Genomic DNA, 19883 nt, shown 5'->3' on the forward strand with positions numbered 1-19883 from the left:
GTTCAAGGTTGTGGTGAGCCACGATCATGCTACTACACTCTAGCCGGAGCAACAGAGTAAGACCCTGTCACAATTTTTTTAAATTATCTTAAAAATTAGAAAAAGTCATGAGTAGTTTTGTGTAGTTTACAAAACTAGGTGTATCTCTGAAGTCACACTTTAGATATCTGTCACCTAGGAACAAACAACTATGAGAAATAGCATGATTCCACTTATGTGAAATATCTAGATTAGACATAGAAACAGAAAGTTGTCTACAACCTTACCACTCTTAATGGGCCTAATTTGATCTCAAACTAAGCAAGTCTGGTCCTGATTAGTACATGGATGGGAAACAGAAAGCAGATTAGAGATTATCAGTGGTTGCAGCGAGGGGAGAATGAGGAATTACTGCATAATGGGTGCAGGTTTTCTGTTTGCAGTGATAAAACAGCTTTAGAAATAGTGCTGATGGCTGCACAACAATGTAAATGTAATTAATGCTACTAAATTGTATGCTTAAAAACAGTAAACAGCTTTAGGTTTGTTTTTGGCAATAGTTTCTTAGATATGACACCAAAAGTATAGGCAACAAAAGCAAAATTAGACAAATGGGACTACATTGAACTAAAAAGCTTCTGTACACCAAAGGAAACAGCAGAGTGAAAAGGCAATCTATGGAATGGGAGAAAATGTGTAAATCATATTTCTGATAAGGGGCTAAAATCCAAACTACATAAATAATTCTCAAAACTCAACAGCAAAAAAAAATAACCTAATTAAAAACTCGGGCACAGGACCTGAATAGACATGTCTCCAAAGAAGATACACAAATGGCTAACAGCTACGAAAGATGCTCAACTCAATAATTATCTGGGAAATGCAAATCAAAACAACCATAAGAAACCACCTTCTACCTGTTCAGAAGGACATTATTAATAAAATGAAAGATAACAAGTATTGAAGAAGATGTGAAAAAAACTGGAACCCTTGTACATTGTTGGTGGTTATGTAAAATGGTGCACCCGCTATTGGAAACAGTATGAAGGGTCCTCAAAAAATGAAAAGTAGAACTACCACATGATCTAGCAACCCTACTTCCAGGTATTCATCCACAAGAACTGAAATCAGGACCTCAAAGAGATATTTGCACTCCCATGTTCAGTGACGACAACAGACAAAAACAACCTAAATGTCCATCAACCAATGAATGGATGAAGAAAATGTGGCCTATACATGTACTATAATATTATTCGGTCATAAAAAAGGCAATCTTCTGATATGCTACAATATGGATGAAAGTTGAGGACATTACATTAAGTGAAATAAGCCAGTCACAGAAGGAAAACTACTGCATGAGGCTGGGCGCTGTGACTCACACCTGTAATCCCAGTACTTGGGAGGCCAGGGCAGGTGGGTCACCTGAGCTCAGTTCAAGACCAGCCTGAGCAAAATGGTGAAACTCCATCTCTAACAAAAATACAAGAAATTAGCCAGGTGTAGTGGTACATGCCTGTGGTCCCAGCTTCTTGGGAGGCTGAGATGGGAGGATTGCTTGAGCCTGGGAGGTGGAAGTTGCAGGGAGCTGAGATCGTGCCACTGCACTCCAGCCTGGGTGACAGAAACCGACCCCATCTCAAAAACAAAACAAAACAAAACAAAACAAAACAAAAAAGAAAAAGAAAGAATCATGATTGCCAAGGGCTGGGAGGCAGAGGAAATGGGAGTTGCTGTTCAATAGGTACAGAGGTACAGTTATGCAAGGTAAAAAAAAATTCCAGAGATTGTCAATACAACACTGTGCTTATAGTTAACAATACTGTATAGTACACATAAAAAATCTGTTAAGAGGGTAAATCTCATGTTTTTATATTACAAATTAAGATTTTAACACACATACACACACACAGAGCAGGACACATTATATTCAAACTAATGAAAACCAAAGACAAAGAAAATCATTATAGAAAATGATAAACCCATGTAAACACCAACCAAAAGAAAGCTACAATGGCAAAGTAAACATCAGAAAAAAAGAGCAATACCAGAAGGATAGTACACAATGATAAAGGGAATTTCACCAAAAAGACAAAACAATCCTAGATATGTACACACCTAACAAAAGAGCTTCAAAATATATGGAGCAAAACCAAATAGAACTGAAAAAAAGAAACAGGCAAATCCACAATTACAGATGGAGACTTCAACACTCCTTTCTCAGTAATCAACAGATGTGGGTAAAACCAGAAAACACACAGAAAATACCTTAATGAAAGGATGGGGTCAGTTCTTTTCTCAACTTTTTCACTGGAGGCAAAACCCACAATGCCATCTACGTTTTGTGTGCAGGAAAGCATCTGCTCCTTACTGCATTCACCTTCCTTTACCTCGGGCCTTATAGCCTGACATTTATCTACAAATACAAAATGCATGTTATTCTAAAAAATGACAGCAAAAACATATTTTTTAAAGCACAAAGGAATTTACCTATAACACTGTCTTTTCCTACAAAACCTTAATCCATTCAACATTCAAATTCCTATTTGCAAGGCACACATCTTATTTTTAGACCACAATAAAAACTTAACATAGATGAGGATCAGCCCAAGCTTCTTGGACAGTTTATAGCATCTTTCTTTTATCTTAAATTCTAAGTATTTAAAGTGGCTTATTTTATATGTCAAGTAAGGAAACTAAAAGTTGACTTAACTATTCTTTTGCTCCTTCAGAAGTATACCAATTAGTAACAAAGTAATAGCTATCATTTATTAAGTACTTATTAAGTGGCTGGAACCCTTAAGTCCATCAAATGCATTATCTCATTTAATACTTGAAACAAACCTGTTAAAAGATATTAATATTAACCTCATAGAGAACCCCTGAGTTCAGAGATCTTAAGTAACTTGCCCAATGCAATACTTAAGCAAGTAAAAAAGCTGGAATTTAAAGCAAGGTCTGTTTGATTTCTAAAATCTGGTTGTGAATCATTAAGCTGTTCTGCATTATACGTAATGACTCTAATGATAAGCCAAAAAAGAGCATAATATTGTGATGCCTACAAAGCATGCAATGTTAGCTACCAGGACTCTTATATTAAAATCAGATTGGTAAATCTGAACTACAGAAAACATAAATTTTATAGAAAGGTTGTTCTGGTCTGCTCCTACCTTTTCCTTGGTTATCGGCTTTAAATAATGTACATATGAATTCTTAAGGAAAGGGACCAAGACTCCCCCTCAAACTCTTAGCCCTCATCCCAAGCAACTCTTAAGTGGCAATATGTTTGCATTCAAAGAGTAAAAAAGAAAAATGGAAGGAACACATATTCCTCTAGTTCTTTTATAGGAATTAACCCCTTCTGGGTTCACAGAGGTGCTCTGTAGAGGTACAACACGAAAACCTGTGCTTTATTAACAGACATAAGCAACACACTTCAAACTATATATACATGTGATTTCTAATCATAGTTAATGGGAATGCACAGGAGGTGACACAACTTAGAAACAAACTTTAGAGAACAATCTCCCCACTTTAATTTGTTTAATTTTCTTTTTACAATAAACTTTTTTCTTTAATTAAAAATAAACAGAGTTAGCACAGTACCATGAGTACAGAACCAATTAATAAGCACCATTAATTGCTATCTAGACAGAAAATTAAGTTACATACCATATTGCTGTACATGTCTTCTCAAGTAATATAGAGGCTTTTTAAATATGTAAGAAACTTACTCTTGTGTTTTTCTCCTTTAGAAGGACCCGCCTGAACAGTGGCATTTTCTAAAAGATTGTTTACTTCCAGTTCATTAACTCCATCTTGCTTCTTCCTTCTTCTTTTCTTTTGATTAAGGTTTACTTCTAATGCAACCTGTTCTGCATCCTTCCCTGATAAGGTCAGAGACTCTTCGTCAACTGTCTGAGCATCCTTCTGAGATCTTTCTGTGTCTGAAATTCTAGAACTCATAGACTCATCTGGATCATCATTCACTCTTTCACAGGCAATTTTTTTGACTGAAAACAAGAGAAACGACTATAAATATGCAAACAACCTAAAGAAAAATTTGTGAAGGTGGAAAAGAGACTCAAAGATGTCCTCTGTAGTATTTATTTGCAAGAACAAAAAACCTAAAGACAACCTAAAATGTCCAATGGGAAATGACTAAATAATATATAAAAATCCATGGAGCCAATAATAGTAATGAGGTAAGTTTATATGCAGTCACATGAAAATTTCAAAGCATACTGTTGCATTAAAAAATCAAGCAGAACAAGATACACATAAAATCTTTTTTTTAAAATCTCATTTTTATTAAAAAAAAAAATTACATATAGAGATGCTCCTTGACTTATACTGGGTTTCATCCCAATAAACCCATCATAAGTTGAGTATACTGTAAATTGAAAATGCATTTAATACAGGCCAGGTGCGATGGCTCACACCTGTAATCCCAGTACTTTGAGAGGCTGAGGCGAGCAGATCATCTGAGGTCAGAAGTTCGAGACCAACCTGGCCAACATGGTGAAACCCCATCTCTACTAAAAATACAGAAATTAGCTGGACGTGGTGGCAGGCACCTGTAATCCCAGCTGCTCAGGAGGCTGAGGCAGGAGAATCACTTGAACACGGGAGGCAGAAGTTGCAGTGAGCCAAGATCGCATCATTGCACTCCAGCCTGGGCGATAACAGCAAAACTCTGGGCTGGGCATGGTGGCTCATGCCTGTAATCCCAACACTTTGGGAGGCTGATGCAGGTGGATCACTTGAGGTCAGGAGTTCAAGACCAGCCTGGCCAACATGGTGAAACTCCATCTCTACTAAAAATACAAAAATTAGCTGGGTATGGTGGCACATGCCTGTAATCCCAGCTACTTGGGAGGCTGAGGCAGGAGAATCGCTTGAATTGGAGAGGTGGAGGCTGCAGTGAGCTGAGATGGCGCCAAGGCACTCCAGCCTGGGCAACAAGAGCAAAACTCCATCTCAAAAAAAAAGTTCTGGTTGGGCATGGTGGCTCACACCTGCAATCCCAGTGCTTTGGGAGGCCAAGGTGGGCAGATCATTTGAGGTCAGAAGTTTAAGACCAGTCTGGCCAATATGGTAAAACCCCATCTCTACGAAAAATTACAAAAATTAGCCAGGCATGGTGGCACGTGCCTGTAATCTCAGCAATTCAGGAGGCTGAGGTGAAAGAACTATTTGAACTCGAGCAGTGAAGAATTCAGTGAGCCAAGATCGGGCCACTGCACTCCAGCCTGGGCAACAAAGTGAGACCCTGTCTCAAAAAAAAAGTTCTTACATTAAATAAGATACAGTGAGTTACTCATGTTATCACCTATAACATGATAATCACAAGAAGATATATATTTTAATCTTCTAGGATTATGTACAAGAAAAAAAAAAAAGATTACTGAGAATAAAGGTATTTTGCAGTTATCAATACTACTTTTTAAAAGATATGCTCCAGAAGAAGAAATTCTAGCCCAGCTTTGAACAGAAAAGAGTTAATTTAGCAGGCTTGACTGCTATCCTTTGAAAATCCTCCTTACAAGGTTGGCCCTCAGGTCATGTCTCAGAATTTGGTTCTGGGAACGGTTCCTACCACTCTTAACTGATAAGAGTGGTTCACTGTGCCTTAGCCGTATAATGTGGTTTATGCTGAACTGCTTTCCTTTTAAATATCTGAAATTTTGGTATGTTCCAGGCAAAGGATGCTGAATCCTTAGTCTTCTTGGTGAATACTCAAACCCCGGTGGTGGTCGTGGGGACCCCCAACACAGGCTCTCACAATCCTAGGTTTCAGTTCTGCCTCTGCCACTACTCACACTGTGAGTCCTTAGGAAAAAGTGTCTTACGATCGCTGGGGCTGTTTCTCGGTGATTAAAACCAATACAAAAGGGGCTAAAACGTAAAGTAGCTAACATATAAGGTTCCCTATAGTTCCAAGCATCTTCTTTATGTGATTACAGCTAAACATTGTCCTCATAGATCAGAGTTCAAATAGTTAAGAAAACATAAGCCTAAAAATAAAAATACCTACATATATACAACGTCTTTCTACCTTTTACAAGTCAACATTAGCCTTCAGAAATGTTATGCTCAACCAATACAGTCTAGTCACAACCCCAAAAGATTAGAGTTCCATTTTTTTAATACTAGAATACGACACTCCAAATTCTGATGCTCTTTGACTGTCTACAACTATCCTCTATGCTAGAAAGATATCAAATAACCCAATCATGCCAGTTAAAAATTTTAAAACAAAGCTATTGTTTTGGACCAGATAACGAATTGACTGAAAAAAGATATACTCCCTCCAACTGGATGCTTTGATGATCTTAACTACCTGAGCTACACATGAACTCTCAAAGGCCTGAGGGACAACATTACGAGTTTATTACTACTAAGTAAACTAGCACACTTTCCTTTAAAATCAATACCTTTTACATTTTTCCGTGGTTTGGTGGATTTCTTCTCCTTTAAACTGTGATTTTTAACAGATTTTTGTTTTCTTTTCTCTTCTTCAGCAAGAACTTTCTGAAGCAAATGAGCAAAAAAATCGAAGTCAAAAGGGCGCTTTTCCTCTGTTTAAAAAAAAGGAAAAGAACTTTCAAGTTTTTATTTTTCAAAACTACTTCTAGCTTTTCAAGTATAACATCAAAAGCAAATGGGTTTGTCTATCAGCAGGAGAACAGATAAACAAGTACACAACAGAACACCACTCAGCAATAAAATAGCTTTGTCTTAGCAGAGAAATACGTAAATTCACATCAGAACACCACTCAGCAACAAAAGGAATAAACTAGTTTATTACAAACAATAATTTGTTTACTACAAATTTGTAATAATTTATTACAAATAAACTAGTTTTAAACAAAAGGAACTACTGATACATGCAATAATCTGAGGCAATCTCAAAAACATACTGAGTGGAAGAAAACAGATACTAGGGTACATACTGTATGATACCATGTATAAGATATTCTAGAACACACTAAGCTATCTATGGTGATTAAAATGAAAATAGTGGTTGCCATGGGCCAGGAAGACAGCATTTGATTGTCCAGAAAGGGACATAACAGGCCTTGTGAAGTGATGAAAACATTTCCTCTATTGTTTGGGATAGTGGTTACACAGGCATATTCTTTGTCAAAACTCGAACTATACTTTGAACTGTGTGTAAATATAAATCAATTTTTTTATGGACTGAGAAGTCCTTGAAATGCCTATTCACCACCATATGCCCTACCTTTATCACAACCATTTCACCATTTACTCTTATAAGAATCAGCAAAGTGGGAAGTAAATGAATTTAATCAGGAACATGCCCACTAAATACCTATCAACAGCATTGTATCTGAAAGTAATCAGTGAACACTCCAAGAATGAATCCAGGCCAGGAGGCAAATCCTTGCTTGAACTTTACATCTAATCTTACAGTAAATGTAGAGAAAATGGTGCTCTATGCACATAAGCTGAAGACTGGTTTGATTACAAGATAGCCTCAGAAAAGAAGGTATATACTAAAATAAAAAGAATTTCAGGAAACTAAACCCAAATCTGGGATTCCTGAAGGCCCTATTTCACTGTTGACCCAGACTTAATTTGTTCTGACTCTCCACAATGATTCTGAAAGACATAGACTCAAAGAATCATAAAGGATCTCCACATGGTTCTCAGAGAAATTCAAAACGTAAGTTCTCTTAAAAAACCTATATAGGTTTTAACTAAAAAAATAAAATAAAATAAAAATCCAACAGAAAGCCCCCAAATCAATGAGTTGTTTTTAGTTTTGAGATAGGATCTTGCTCTGTTGCCCAGGCTGGCCTCGAATTCTTGGGCTGAAAAGATCCTCCTGCCTCAGCGACCCCTGAGAGTAGCTGGGACTACAGGCATACAACACTGTATCGTGTTTAAGATCAATAAATTTTAACGATATCTATTATAATGGTCTATAAAAGGCTTCACACTCTAAATAGACTGTTTATAGATTTATGAATTATTTTCTGACTATAATGTGTTAAACTTAATGAAAAGTTTCAGGACCACTTCTCTAACACGGAATGGGCCAAGGAACACAATATTCCAGATCTTCTAAGAACCATTCCGCAAAGCAGTTTCCCTAAAGACCCGATAAAACACTGGGTATAGAATCTACCCACCTACCTTACTGTCTACTCATAAAATAAATGTACATGCTACATAATGTAAGTACTCTCTACATTTGGATTTTTTTTCCCTAAAATTAGCACTATGGCTAATCTGATGACTAAATGGACATTGAATATATACATTAATAATAAAATACTGATAATTATAAATCCACAAAAAATATATTCCTGTCCACCAGTGTGGTGAAAAAGAAAAAGACCTATCTTACAATAAAAAATTACAAGAACTATTTTAAACAGTAAATTTATTTTTCTTTATAGATCCTTAGATGTCTTTCTCTAGACTTAAAGAAAAATGTTAATTTTAATGAGGATTTTAGTTAGAAATTGAAAGATACCTATCATTCCTTCAGACAAGATCTAAATTCAAATGCTAGTGTATCTCTTCAGACAGAACTTCCCCCCAATGACCATTAGGAAAAAAGAGATCTAAACAGCCACCCTCTCTTTTATCTTCTTTTTGGAAATGAATCACTACCTAAAATTATGTTTATCCACTATCTTTCTTCCCCCATCCAATTAGACTTAGGGCTCTAAATGCAGGATTCTCATCTGCCATATATCTTCCACCATTACATACTCAATACCTAGAACAATGACTACCATATAGTAGGTGGTCAGTGTTATAGACTGAATGACTGATTAGTCATTCAGAACTAGAAAGAACCATCTATATAACTAATAGTACTGTCTTCCAGAAACAATTATCTCCTCCAATACAGTTCCTTCAGAATAAATAACACTTAGAAGTGGTAGCATCAATCCCTCCATAACTTCTTGGACTTAGAACTGTTTACCTGCACCTAGATATTCTGGATAATCTCCTGCCTATATATTTGTAGCAAGTACCAGACCCATACTGCTAAACAGAAAAATTTCAGACTTCTTCCTCTTATGCCAATACAGGAACAAAACAAATCTAAAACACACTGGAGCCAAAGACAAAAGACTGGTCATTTTTTAGGCTCTCCAAGTAATACTTTGTAAAAGAGGTCTTAATACTTACGGAATGCTTTGTCTATTCTCCATCCATTTGTTTTCTCTTCACGTTTAAATTTATTCTGTTAACAACAACAAAAAACCCTATGGTAATTTTCTCCCATAAAACAAGCTTTTTTTTCTTAAATGCAGTAAGCATTAAAATGAAACTCTTAGGAATAACATACTGTTCTCTACTTAATATGTCTTTGCCAATAGGCAAGTTACTTAAACCTTTGGCTTTTTAAAAATAAGGATGAAAGATTTTTACTGAGCTTCTTGATTCTCATTACCAATAGCATGAATCAGCAATGAAAGCTGGATTTACAAAGGACAGAAAAACATAAAGTCAACATACACAGAAGCAGATCAAACCTATGATTAAGGTAACTGGTATTAACTTTTAAAAAATTAAGTATTCGTATCAGGTTAAGCCTCTGACATCATCGTTCTAATATATTTCAAGTGGCATGGAGAGAAGACTATAGAGAAACAAGTGAAATTTTGAAGCAGGCCAAGTTTATCTTGACAACCTTCTATATATTAAGGCACATTTCATCACGTTTTTCTCAGCCCCAAAAATCCCTGTCCTCAGTTTACTACCAGATTACTTCCATTAAGAGGGAGGTGTTTAAGGCTTAAGGCTCAATCCATCCTAAGGTCATTAGGAAGACTGAGGGCATAAGTTTGTGTCTGAAGATGTGTCTGAAGATACACACATCGTAGGAGAGGAAACAGCCAATGTTTCCCATCTATACGTCAGTGATCTATAAGTTTTTACTAAAAGCAAAAAATAAAGCTTTTTATTGGAAAAAAAAAAAAGAGAGAGGGAGAGAGAGAATATCACATAAAACAAAGGAAGTACTTCATGCCCCCTTCCTCCCTTCAAAAGAACTTAACCACTAATATGACTTGTAAAGCAATCACTTTCTCGTATTTCCTTATTGCTTATGACCCAAGTGTGTACTCTTAGATGCTATAGTTTAGACTTACCCACATTTTTAAAACCTGATATGACATTAACATCTTTTAATGTACAGGTTGCCCTTCTTTCCCATTCTTTTCTTTATTTTTCTTCACAAAACTTATTACCAATACAGAAGTTTTCAAAGATAATCTTATTTCTACCTTAAAAGATCATACTGTTATTTAAACATTTCCTCAAAAGTTAACAAATGTTACCTCCACAAAAAGTGACTGGCTATAAACATTAAATTAAATGTCCTAAAAGAAACATCAATAGGTTTCAGGCATTTAATTCTAAAACAGTGCTACCTCATATTGTACTTAATTGGTAATATAATTCAAAACAATTTAAAACTTTCTCGAAGAATGTATTGAAACTAGTTATTGATTTCATAGGTAAGAACCAGTAACAGGTCAAATTCCATGATCACAAAATAAATCCCATAATTTCCACTACTGGCCCTGACAAAGTAACTCATTATGGATAATATCCAACTCTACCACGAATGACTTTTAACACTGACAAAATATATACATCAATTATTTTCAAGCAAAGGACAATAGTCAGAGCAAGACTACAATCATGGAGAGAAGAAAAACAGACAAGATGTGCCCATGTTTACCTTGGCTCTCTGCCTGGGCTCAATTTCCCAACCAAGGAAAGGGAGGTGAAGGCTAAACAGGGTACAGCAATCCAACTAAGGCTGCAGAAGTAGGGAATCTTTAGGAGCATAGTTCTAAAAAGGAACTGTGAGGGGCACCTCACATGCCTAGGTGGTGAAGTACTCCATGGTACCTTGGCCTAAGTATGGGTTGCATATGTCCAGAATATAAGGCCTAAAAGAGAACAGCTGCTAAAGGGATGAGAGCAGAAGGAAGACGCTAAAAGTCACAAAACACCATACAACAACAGAGTTCAGGTGCATCCTAATGGAAAGACCTCACTAACACCCAAATACATTAACCTCAGACACCAGAAAGGTCACCATTAGAGATAAAGATGATACCCTAGAGTAGCCTTTCTCTACCAGGGATGTAGCATGAGAATGAAGTACTAATGCATTAAAGCAGCCACTGTATGCAATGCATTCCCTTCTCTCATTTATCTATTTACAGTATAGTATTAGTATAACCATCCTTAGAGAACTTAGAAAATAATAACTCATGCCTACCGTGAGACTGTTCTGGAAAAAGAATAATATAATAGTAACTCAAATTATTTTCTGTAAATCAGACAAGAAATCCCATTGGAGAAAGGATGTCCTAGATTAAAGACCAGTCTAGATCTGCCTCAACAAAGCTTTAAGCCAAGCCTTAACAGGAACAAAGAGGTCAGCAGTAAATTAACGACTTTCCAGAACAAAAGTCAACACTATTTTTTATTTTGTTTTGTTTATTGAAACAGAGTCTTGCTGTCTTCCAGACTGGAGTGCAGTGGTGTGATCACAGCTCACTGCAGCCTTGACCTCCCAGGCTCAAGCAATCCTCTTGCCTCAGCCTCCTGAATTGCGTGTGCCACCACGCCTGGCGTTTTTTTGTTTTGTTTTGTTTTGTTTTTGTAGAGATGGAATCTTGCCATGTTGCTCAGTCTGGTTTTGAACTTCTGGGCTCAAGCAATCCTCTCATCTCAGCCTCCCAAAGTACTGGGATTAGAGGTGTGAACCACCGCACCTGGCCCCAATGCTCTTTAAAACAAAAGAAAAAACATAATCCAGACACTATACAACACATCATTCACAATGTCTGGTATGCAATTTCCTTTTTTTTTTTTTTGAGACAGAGTCTTGCTCTGTCTCCTAGGCCAGAGTGCAGTAGCGCGATCTCGGCTCACTACAACCTCCACCTCCCGAGTTCACGCCATTCTCCTGCCTCAGCCTCCCGAGTAGCTGGGACTACAGGCGCATGCCACCACGCCCAGCTAATTTTTTGTATTTTTAGTAGAGACGGGGTTTCCGTGTTGGCCAGGATGGTCTCAATCTGCTGACCTCGTGATCCAACTGCCTTGGCCTCCCAAAGTGCTGGCATTACAGGCATGAGCAACCGCGCCCAGCCCAGTATGCAATTTCAAAAAAACTCATGGCTGGCCGGGCATGGTGGTTCACTCCTTATAATCCTGGCACTTTGGGAGGCTGAGGTCACTTGAGGTCAGGAGGTCAAGGATCACTTGAGGTCAGAAGTTCAAGACCAGCCTAGCCAACATGGTGAAACCACATCTCTGCTAAAAATACAAAAATTAGTCAGGCATGGTGGTGTGCACCTGTAATCCCAACTTGGGAGGCTGAGGCAGAAGAATCACCTGAACCCAGCAGGCAGAGGTTACAGTGAGCTGAGATCATGCTACTGAACTCCAGCCTGGGCAACAGAGCGAGATTCCATTTCAAAACAAAAAAAATGGTTGGGCACAATGGCTCACGCCTATAATCCCAGCACTTTGGGAGGCCAAGGTAGGTGGATCACTTGAGGTCAGGAGTTCGAGACCAGCCTGGCCAACATGATGAAACCCCATCTCTACTAAAAATATAAAAATTAAGCTGGGCACGGTGGCTCACACCTGTAATCCCAGCACTTTGGGAGGCCAAGGTGGGTGGGTCACAAGGTCAAGAGATTAAGACCATCCTGACCAACATGGTAAAACCCCGTCTCTACTAAAAATTAAAAAAAAAAAAAAAAAAAAAAAATTAGCTGGGCATGGTGGCACATGCCTGTAGTCCCAGCTACTCAGGAGGCTGAGGCAGGAGAATCACCTGAACCCAGCAGACAGAGGTTGCAGTGAGTTGAGATAGCGCCACTGCACTCCAGCCTGACGACAGAGTGAGACTCTGTCTCAAAAAAAAAAAAAAAGAAAAAAAATTAGCCAGGCATGGTGGTGCACACCTATAGTCCCAGCTACTCAGGAGGCTCAGGCAGGAGAATCACTTGAACCTGGGTGGCAGAGGTTGCAGTGAGCCATGATCATGCCACCATACTCCAGACTGGGTGACACAGCGAGACTTTGTCTCAAACAAAAACAAACAAACAAACAAACCCATGACAGAGACCAAAAAATTAATTGTTTTTTAAAACCCACATGACATGAGAAAAGATAGGAAAATGTGATAGGAAAAGAAAAGGAAAAGTCACAATAGCACGATCCCATTCCCTGGCAAGCAGACTCAGAATAAAAAGAAAAAAATTAACAGATCTCAATGTGATCTAGATATTAGAATGAACAGACAAAAAAGTTAAAGGATCCATTAATTATACAGATGTTTGAGGATTTAGAGGAAAGTATAGTGAAGTGATGGGGAAATCTCAGCAGAGGAATAGAAACTATAATAGCCAGGAGGAGGCCAGGCGTGGTGGCTCACGCCTATAATTCCAGCACTTTGGGAGGCCGAGGCAGGTGGATCACAAGGTCAGGAGATCAAGATCATCCTGGCTAACATGGTGAAACCCCATCTCCATAAAGTTAAAAAAAAAATTAGCCGGGCGTGGTGGTGGGCACCTGTAGTCCCAGCTACTCAGGAGGTTGAGGCAGAAGAATGGTGTAAACCCGGGAGGCAGAGCTCGCAGTGAGCTGAGATCATGCCACTGCACTCCAGCCTGGGCGACAGAGCGAGACTCCGTCTCAAAAAATAAAATAAAATAAAAATAAAGCAAACCCAGGTGGAAATTACAGAAATAAGAAATATAGTATCAGAAACAAAATATTCACTAAATGGGCTTAACAGCAGACTGAAGATAAAAGACAGGGTCAGTGAACTTGATGCTATGACAATAGAAACTATCAACACTGAAATGAAGGAAAAAAGATTGGAAAAAGGTGGTCAGAGCTTTGGTAACCTGTAGAATGTCACTTGGGGTAAACTATGTTGGTGGAGTTCCAGAACGAGAGAATTAAACAGAGAAACTATTAAAAGAAGTAATTTAAAATTTCCCAAATACAGGGAAAGATGCAAGAAGCTCAGCAAACTCAAAACTAAAGCTAGGCATATCATCATCATACAGCTGAATACTAAAAAAAAAAAAAAAAAAAAAGAAAGAAAGAAATCCTGAAAACAGCCAGAGAAGTACAATTAATCATATATGGGGGCAAGAACGATATGATTACTGTCAACTTTTCATCAGAAACACTGAAAGCCAAGAGAAAACAGAATGATATCTTTAAAAGACAAAAAAAAAAAAACCCGTCAAACCAGCAAAATATATCATTCAAAAATAAGGTTGAAATAAAAACATTCAGAAAAATGAAAGCTCAGAAAATTTTTCAACAGTAGACCTGTCATTCAGACCTACAGGAAGAAATGAAAACATCAAAAATGGTAAATATATAGTTAAATGTTAAAAACTAGTTTTTCTACTCAATTTCCTTAAAAGACAAAAAACCCATATATATCTATATACAGAGAAGGAAAGCTGGTTTTTTGTTTGTTTGTTTTTGTTTTTGAGACAGAGTTTCTCTCTCGTTACCCAGGCTGGAGTCCAATAGCATGATTTCAGCCATCGCAACCTCTACCTCCAAGGTTCAACTGATTCTCTTGCCTCAGCCCTCCGAGTAGCTGGGATTACAGGCATGTGCCACCATGCCTGGCTAATTTTGTATTTTTAGTAGAGACAGGGTTTCTCCATGTTGGTCAGCCTGGTCTCGAACTCCCAACCTCAGGTGATCTGCCTGCCTCAGCCTCCCAAAGTGCTGGGATTACAGGCATGAGCCACCGCACCCAGCTGTTTATTTTTGTTTTTAAGGCTAGTCAAGTAAAGCAGTGGAAGTAGAGTAGGGTAAAAGAAATTTATCTGGGCCATGTATGGTGGCTCAGCCTGCAATCCCTGCACTCTGGGAGGCCAAGGCAGCAGACTGCTTGAGCCCAGGAGTTTGAGACCAGCCTGGGCAACATAGCAAAACCCCATCTCTACAAAAAAAATACAAAAATTGGGTGGGCATAGTGACACATGCCTGTACTTGGGCACTTGGGATGCTGAGATGGAGGGATCACTTGAGCTCAGGAGGGTGAAGCTGCAGGTAGCCACAATCATGCCACTGCACTCCAGCCTGGGCAACAGAGAGTGAGACCCTGTACCAAAAAAAAAAAACCCGAAAAGAAGAAATTTATCTGAACATGGGTCAGCTGGTTTTTTAAAAAGTTTAATATTAAAAAAGAAACAATTCTGTAATCAGTTGAGATCATTTAGTTGTAAACACCAGTACACTTGGACCAGCTGCCTCATTAAACTATTATAAGTTCATTGTAAAGTGAATTTAAAGATATATAGGGCTAAGTACAGTGTCTCATGCCTGTAATGCCAGCACTTTGAGAGGCTGAAGCAGGAGGACTGCTTGAACCCAGGAATTTGAGACAACCCTGGGCAACATAGTAAGATCTCTTATCTACAAAAAATAAAAAATTTAGTCAAGCACGGTAGCGCACACCTGTGGTCCAGGAGGCTGAGGTAGGAGGATTGCTTGAGTCCAAGAGGCCATGGCTGCAGTGAGCCATGGTTACACCGCTGCACTCCAGCCTGGGCAACAAAGACCCTGTCTCAAAAAAAAAAAAAAAAGGAAAGGAAAGGGAAAAGAGACTGGGCGCAGTGGCTCACGCCTATAATCCCAGCACTTTGGGAAGCTGAGGTAGGCAGACCACTTGAAGTAAGGAAGTTCAAGACGAGCCTGGCCAACATAGCAAAACTCCATCTCTAGTTAAAAAAAAAAATTAACTGGGCGTGGTGGCACGCGCCTGTAATTCCAAGCTACTCAGGAGGCTGAAGCAGGAGAATGGCTTGAACCTGGGAGGCAGAGGATGCAGTGAACTGAGATCACATCACTGTACTCCAGTCTGGATGACAGAGTGAGACTCTGTCTTTAAAAAAAAAAAAAAAAAAAGGGAAAAAAAGACAAAGCTGGCCATGTTCTTTGGGGCTACTGAAAAAACAAGCAAATAAAAGGCTGAGATTTTCAGGAGCTTCACGGTTGGTGAATGCAACCAGGTGCTGGGAGGTCAGTGCACCTCAACTCCTCCAGGACAGAAGTGCCTGCATTCAAGACCCTTCCAGACCTTACTCTATGAATCCTTCATCTGTATCCCTTACAATATCCTTTATAATAAACCAATAAACAGCTGGTTCAGTGTGCTGAACTTTGCTAGCAGCTGAGAAAGGAAGCTGGAAAGAGGCAAGCTCCTGGTGCAAAGGTGGCTGTGCAGCGTAATTTAGGCCTTGGAGAAGCCGGGGTTTTAACACTTTACGAGATGTGCTTTCTCAAAGCTGCCAGTTCTTTTAGAACTCATCAAATTGAGGCTGCTCCAGCCAGCTTTACAGGGAATGGATTTAAGGCAAATCTTGTGTTTAAAGAGATTTAGAGGAAGCCTGAAGAGGAAAGCAGACAGATTGTGAAGAAAATTGGTAGCATTTTTGCCTTGAAGGTGAAGAACGCATGGCCTAGGGGGTAAAGAAGCCACCTAGCGGTGGATGTAAATAACAGCAAAGGATCGGTGCTTTCCAACTCAGATGAGAAAGCTGACCACACAATCACAAATACTGACTAAGACTTACTTGCTTTAGTGATTGAACTGGTAAAATGAATCCTCAGTTCGCCTTCCTTCAAGGCAAAGGGAAAATCACTGGCAATATGAAGTTACAAAGTTTTCAGCTTCAGCCAGGCAAAGGCAAGCTGTGAGGAACTCCCTTTGGCTCCTTTTGAAAATCAAGATATCTCATCTCACAGATACGAATCTATATAATTACATTGTCAGAATTTAGGCTGAAACTACACATTGGCAAATAACATGAGATAGATTTGTTTTAAAAGGTGTGACGAATCCTGGTTTTCCTAACCTCTGGGTGAACACAGCCTGATGATGAACTACTGTTTTGCTGAATTGGATACAACTGTGCATTACAAAGTTAATATGTTATTTGTGGCCTGGAGTAAAACTGAGTTTCAGAATAAAATTAGGAACAGTAAAATCCAAACAAAAGCTCCCATTTTGCTTATGAAGTACACTGAAGGGCCAGGCACAGTGGCTCATGCCTGTAATCCCAACACTTTGGGAGGGCGAGGCAAGAGGATCACTCGAGTCAAGGAGTTCAAAACCAGCCTGGGCAATGTAGTGAGACTTAGTCTCTACAAAAAAAAAAAATTTAATTAGCCGAGCATAGTGGCATGTGCTGTAGTCCCAGCTACCTAGGAAGCTGAGGTGGGAAGATCATTTGCGCCCAGGAGATAAGAGGCTGCAGTGAGCCGAGATAGAGGCTGCAGTAAGCCGTAATCATGCCCATGCACTTCACGCTATGTAACAGAGCGAGGCCCTGTCTCAAAAAAAATTAAAGTACATTTAAGGATTATTCTGCTGAAGATGTAATTTAAGAGTTCCCTGGATGAACTAGAGAAGAAAAAGACTACCAACAGCTGGCAAGTAATTAGTGTTATGCATTTAATAACCTTAATCAGAAATAATTAATAATTCTTAAAATTTTATAGTGGGGGCCAGGCATGGTGGCTCATGCCTGTAATCCCAGCACTTCGGGAGGCCAAGCCAGGTGGATCACTTGAAGTCAGGAATTTTAGACCATCCTGGCCAACATGGTGAAACCCTGTCTCTAATAAAAATGCAAAAATTAGCCAGGCATGGTGGCAGGCACCTGAAATCCCAGCTACTCAGGAGGCTGAGGCAGGAGAATCACTTGAACCCAGGAGACAGAGGTTGCAGTGAGACAAGATCACGCAACTGCACTCTAGGCTGAGAAAAAGAGCAAGACTTCCAAAAAGAAAGGAAAGAAAGAGAAGAGAACAGAAGAGAAGAGAAAAAAGAGAAGGAAAAAATTCCATACTAGGATTACAAAAAAAACACACATAAAACTTTTAAATTTTGCCTTTCATACCATCAGAAACAGTATTTTCTTCCTAAATCAAAATAAAATAAATATGATCAGAGCCTGGGAGAAAAAATCTAAGCTGAATACAGGCCAAAATTTTTTTTTTTTTTTTTTTTTTTTTTTTGAGACAGGGTGTCGCTCTGTTGCCCAGGCTAGAGCGTAGTGGCACTATCTGAGTTCACTGCAATCTCCGCCTCCCAGGTTCAAGTGATTCTCATGCCTCAGCCTCTCAAAAAGCTGGGATTACAGGCACAAGCCATCACGCCCAGCTAATTTTTGTATTTTTAGCAGAGATGGGGTTTTACCATGTTGGCCAGGCTGGTCTCAAACTTCCAACCTCAAGTGATCCACCCACCTCAGCCTCCCAAAGGGCTGGGATTACAGTCGTGAGCCACTGCATCTGACCCAGGTCTAGTTTTAAAATAAACATGGTTTCAAAGTGGGTTTCCTTCTTTTAAAAAAAAATTCAGTATATTTGAGTCATAAAACACTGCTGTTGATTAAATGAAGTTTGTTTTCAGATGCAGCTTTTAAATTATAATCTCATTAATTTAACTAAATGTATAAAGCTCAGTCTTTTGTTATAATTTTCCATTTTCATGTAAGTTTAATTATCTGTATCTTTTTTCCTAGTTTTTTTAAGGCTGATGTTATTTCTTATAAATCAGTGAGATATACAGTAAAGTAATGCTTTTCTAAGAATGTTTACTAGAAAATTTACATAGTTCTTCCTGGGAAAAAAAAAGGGCAGAGGATTTCAGACTAGATAAAAAAGCATGACCTATGCTCCATTCAGTAGGATATATACTAAAACTGGAACAGTACAGTCAAGATTAGCCTGGCCCCTTGACAAGGTTAAAACAAATAAACAAACAAAACAAAACAAACAAAAAAACCAGGATGACCCAACTATGTAGTCTATAAAATGTGTACTTACAATGTGAAGACGCAGGTTAAAGAAACAATTAAAAAACAAATTCATGGACCAGTCAGGATGGCTCACACCTGTAATTCCAACACTTTGGGAATCCGAGGTGAGAGGACTGCTTGAGCCCAAGAGTTTGAGATCAACCTGAGCAACAAAGTGAGACTCCATCTCTGTAACAATAATTTAAAAAAACACAACCACACAGGAGCCCGGCACTGTGACACACATTTGTAGTGCCAGCTATTCAGGAGGCTGAGGCAGGAGGATCTTTTGAGCCCAAGAGACTGAGGCTGCAATCATCCCTATAAATAGCCACTGCACTCCAGTCTGGGCAACATAGTGAGACCCCAGTCTCTAAACAAACAAAAATAAACATTTCCTAAAGGTAAAAGAATAAATTCATCAGCATGCTAAATGTCAACATCCAACAAACCAACTTTAACATACACAAAGTAAAAACTGATAGATCTAAACAGAAATACATCCATAGTCATGGTTGGAGATTTTAATTCCTCTCTTAGTAACTGACAGAACTAGATACCACCACATCCAACAACTGTAGAATACACATTAACTTCAAGTACACTGGAAACACATACCAAGATGGAAATATGCTAAATTTCATTTTTTAATATGCTAAATTTTAAAATAAATCAATATATTTTAAAAATATTAAATTACAAATTATATCAACATACACAATAAAATTAGGTTAGGAAACAATAAGATATTTAGGCCCGGCACAGTGGCTCATGCCTGTAATCCCAGCACTCTGGGAAGCCAAGGCAGGCAGATCACTTGAGCCCAGAAGTTCAAGACCAGCCTGGGCAACATAGCAAAACCTCACCTCTACAAAAAAAAAAAAAAAAAGTTAGCTGGACTTGGTGGCACACACCTATAGTCCCAGCTACTTGGGAGGATAAGGTGGGAGGATGGTTTGTGGCAAGGAGGCAAAGGTTGCAGTGAGCCAAGGTCGCACCATAGCACTCCACTCTGGGAAACAGAGCCAGGCTCTGTCT

At 38.7% G+C, this 19883-nt stretch overlaps 1 protein-coding gene and 1 pseudogene across 12 annotated transcripts in view; one reads left to right on the top strand and one right to left on the bottom strand.

Annotated features, from left to right (window-relative positions):
• BDP1 (B double prime 1, subunit of RNA polymerase III transcription initiation factor IIIB) overlaps nt 1–19883 on the bottom strand; it is a 115257-nt gene that overhangs the window by 77273 nt on the left and 18101 nt on the right. For 11 of the 12 annotated variants that reach the window (XM_050793530.1, XM_050793529.1, XM_050793528.1 and 8 more), the window contains 4 exons: nt 9151–9205; nt 6414–6557; nt 3711–3989; nt 2245–2392 (listed from right to left, as the gene is read on the bottom strand). In XM_050793530.1, coding sequence (XP_050649487.1) covers nt 2245–2392; nt 3711–3989; nt 6414–6557; nt 9151–9205 — 626 coding nt within the window. The remainder of the gene's footprint in view (nt 1–2244; nt 2393–3710; nt 3990–6413; nt 6558–9150; nt 9206–19883) is intronic. The other variant, XM_050793525.1, reaches the window with a different exon arrangement.
• On the top strand, nt 9500–16737 carry LOC126957017 (sterol carrier protein 2-like; annotated as a pseudogene).

This window comes from Macaca thibetana, chromosome 6 (assembly GCF_024542745.1).
Source record: "Macaca thibetana thibetana isolate TM-01 chromosome 6, ASM2454274v1, whole genome shotgun sequence".
Lineage (NCBI taxonomy): Eukaryota > Metazoa > Chordata > Mammalia > Primates > Cercopithecidae > Macaca > Macaca thibetana.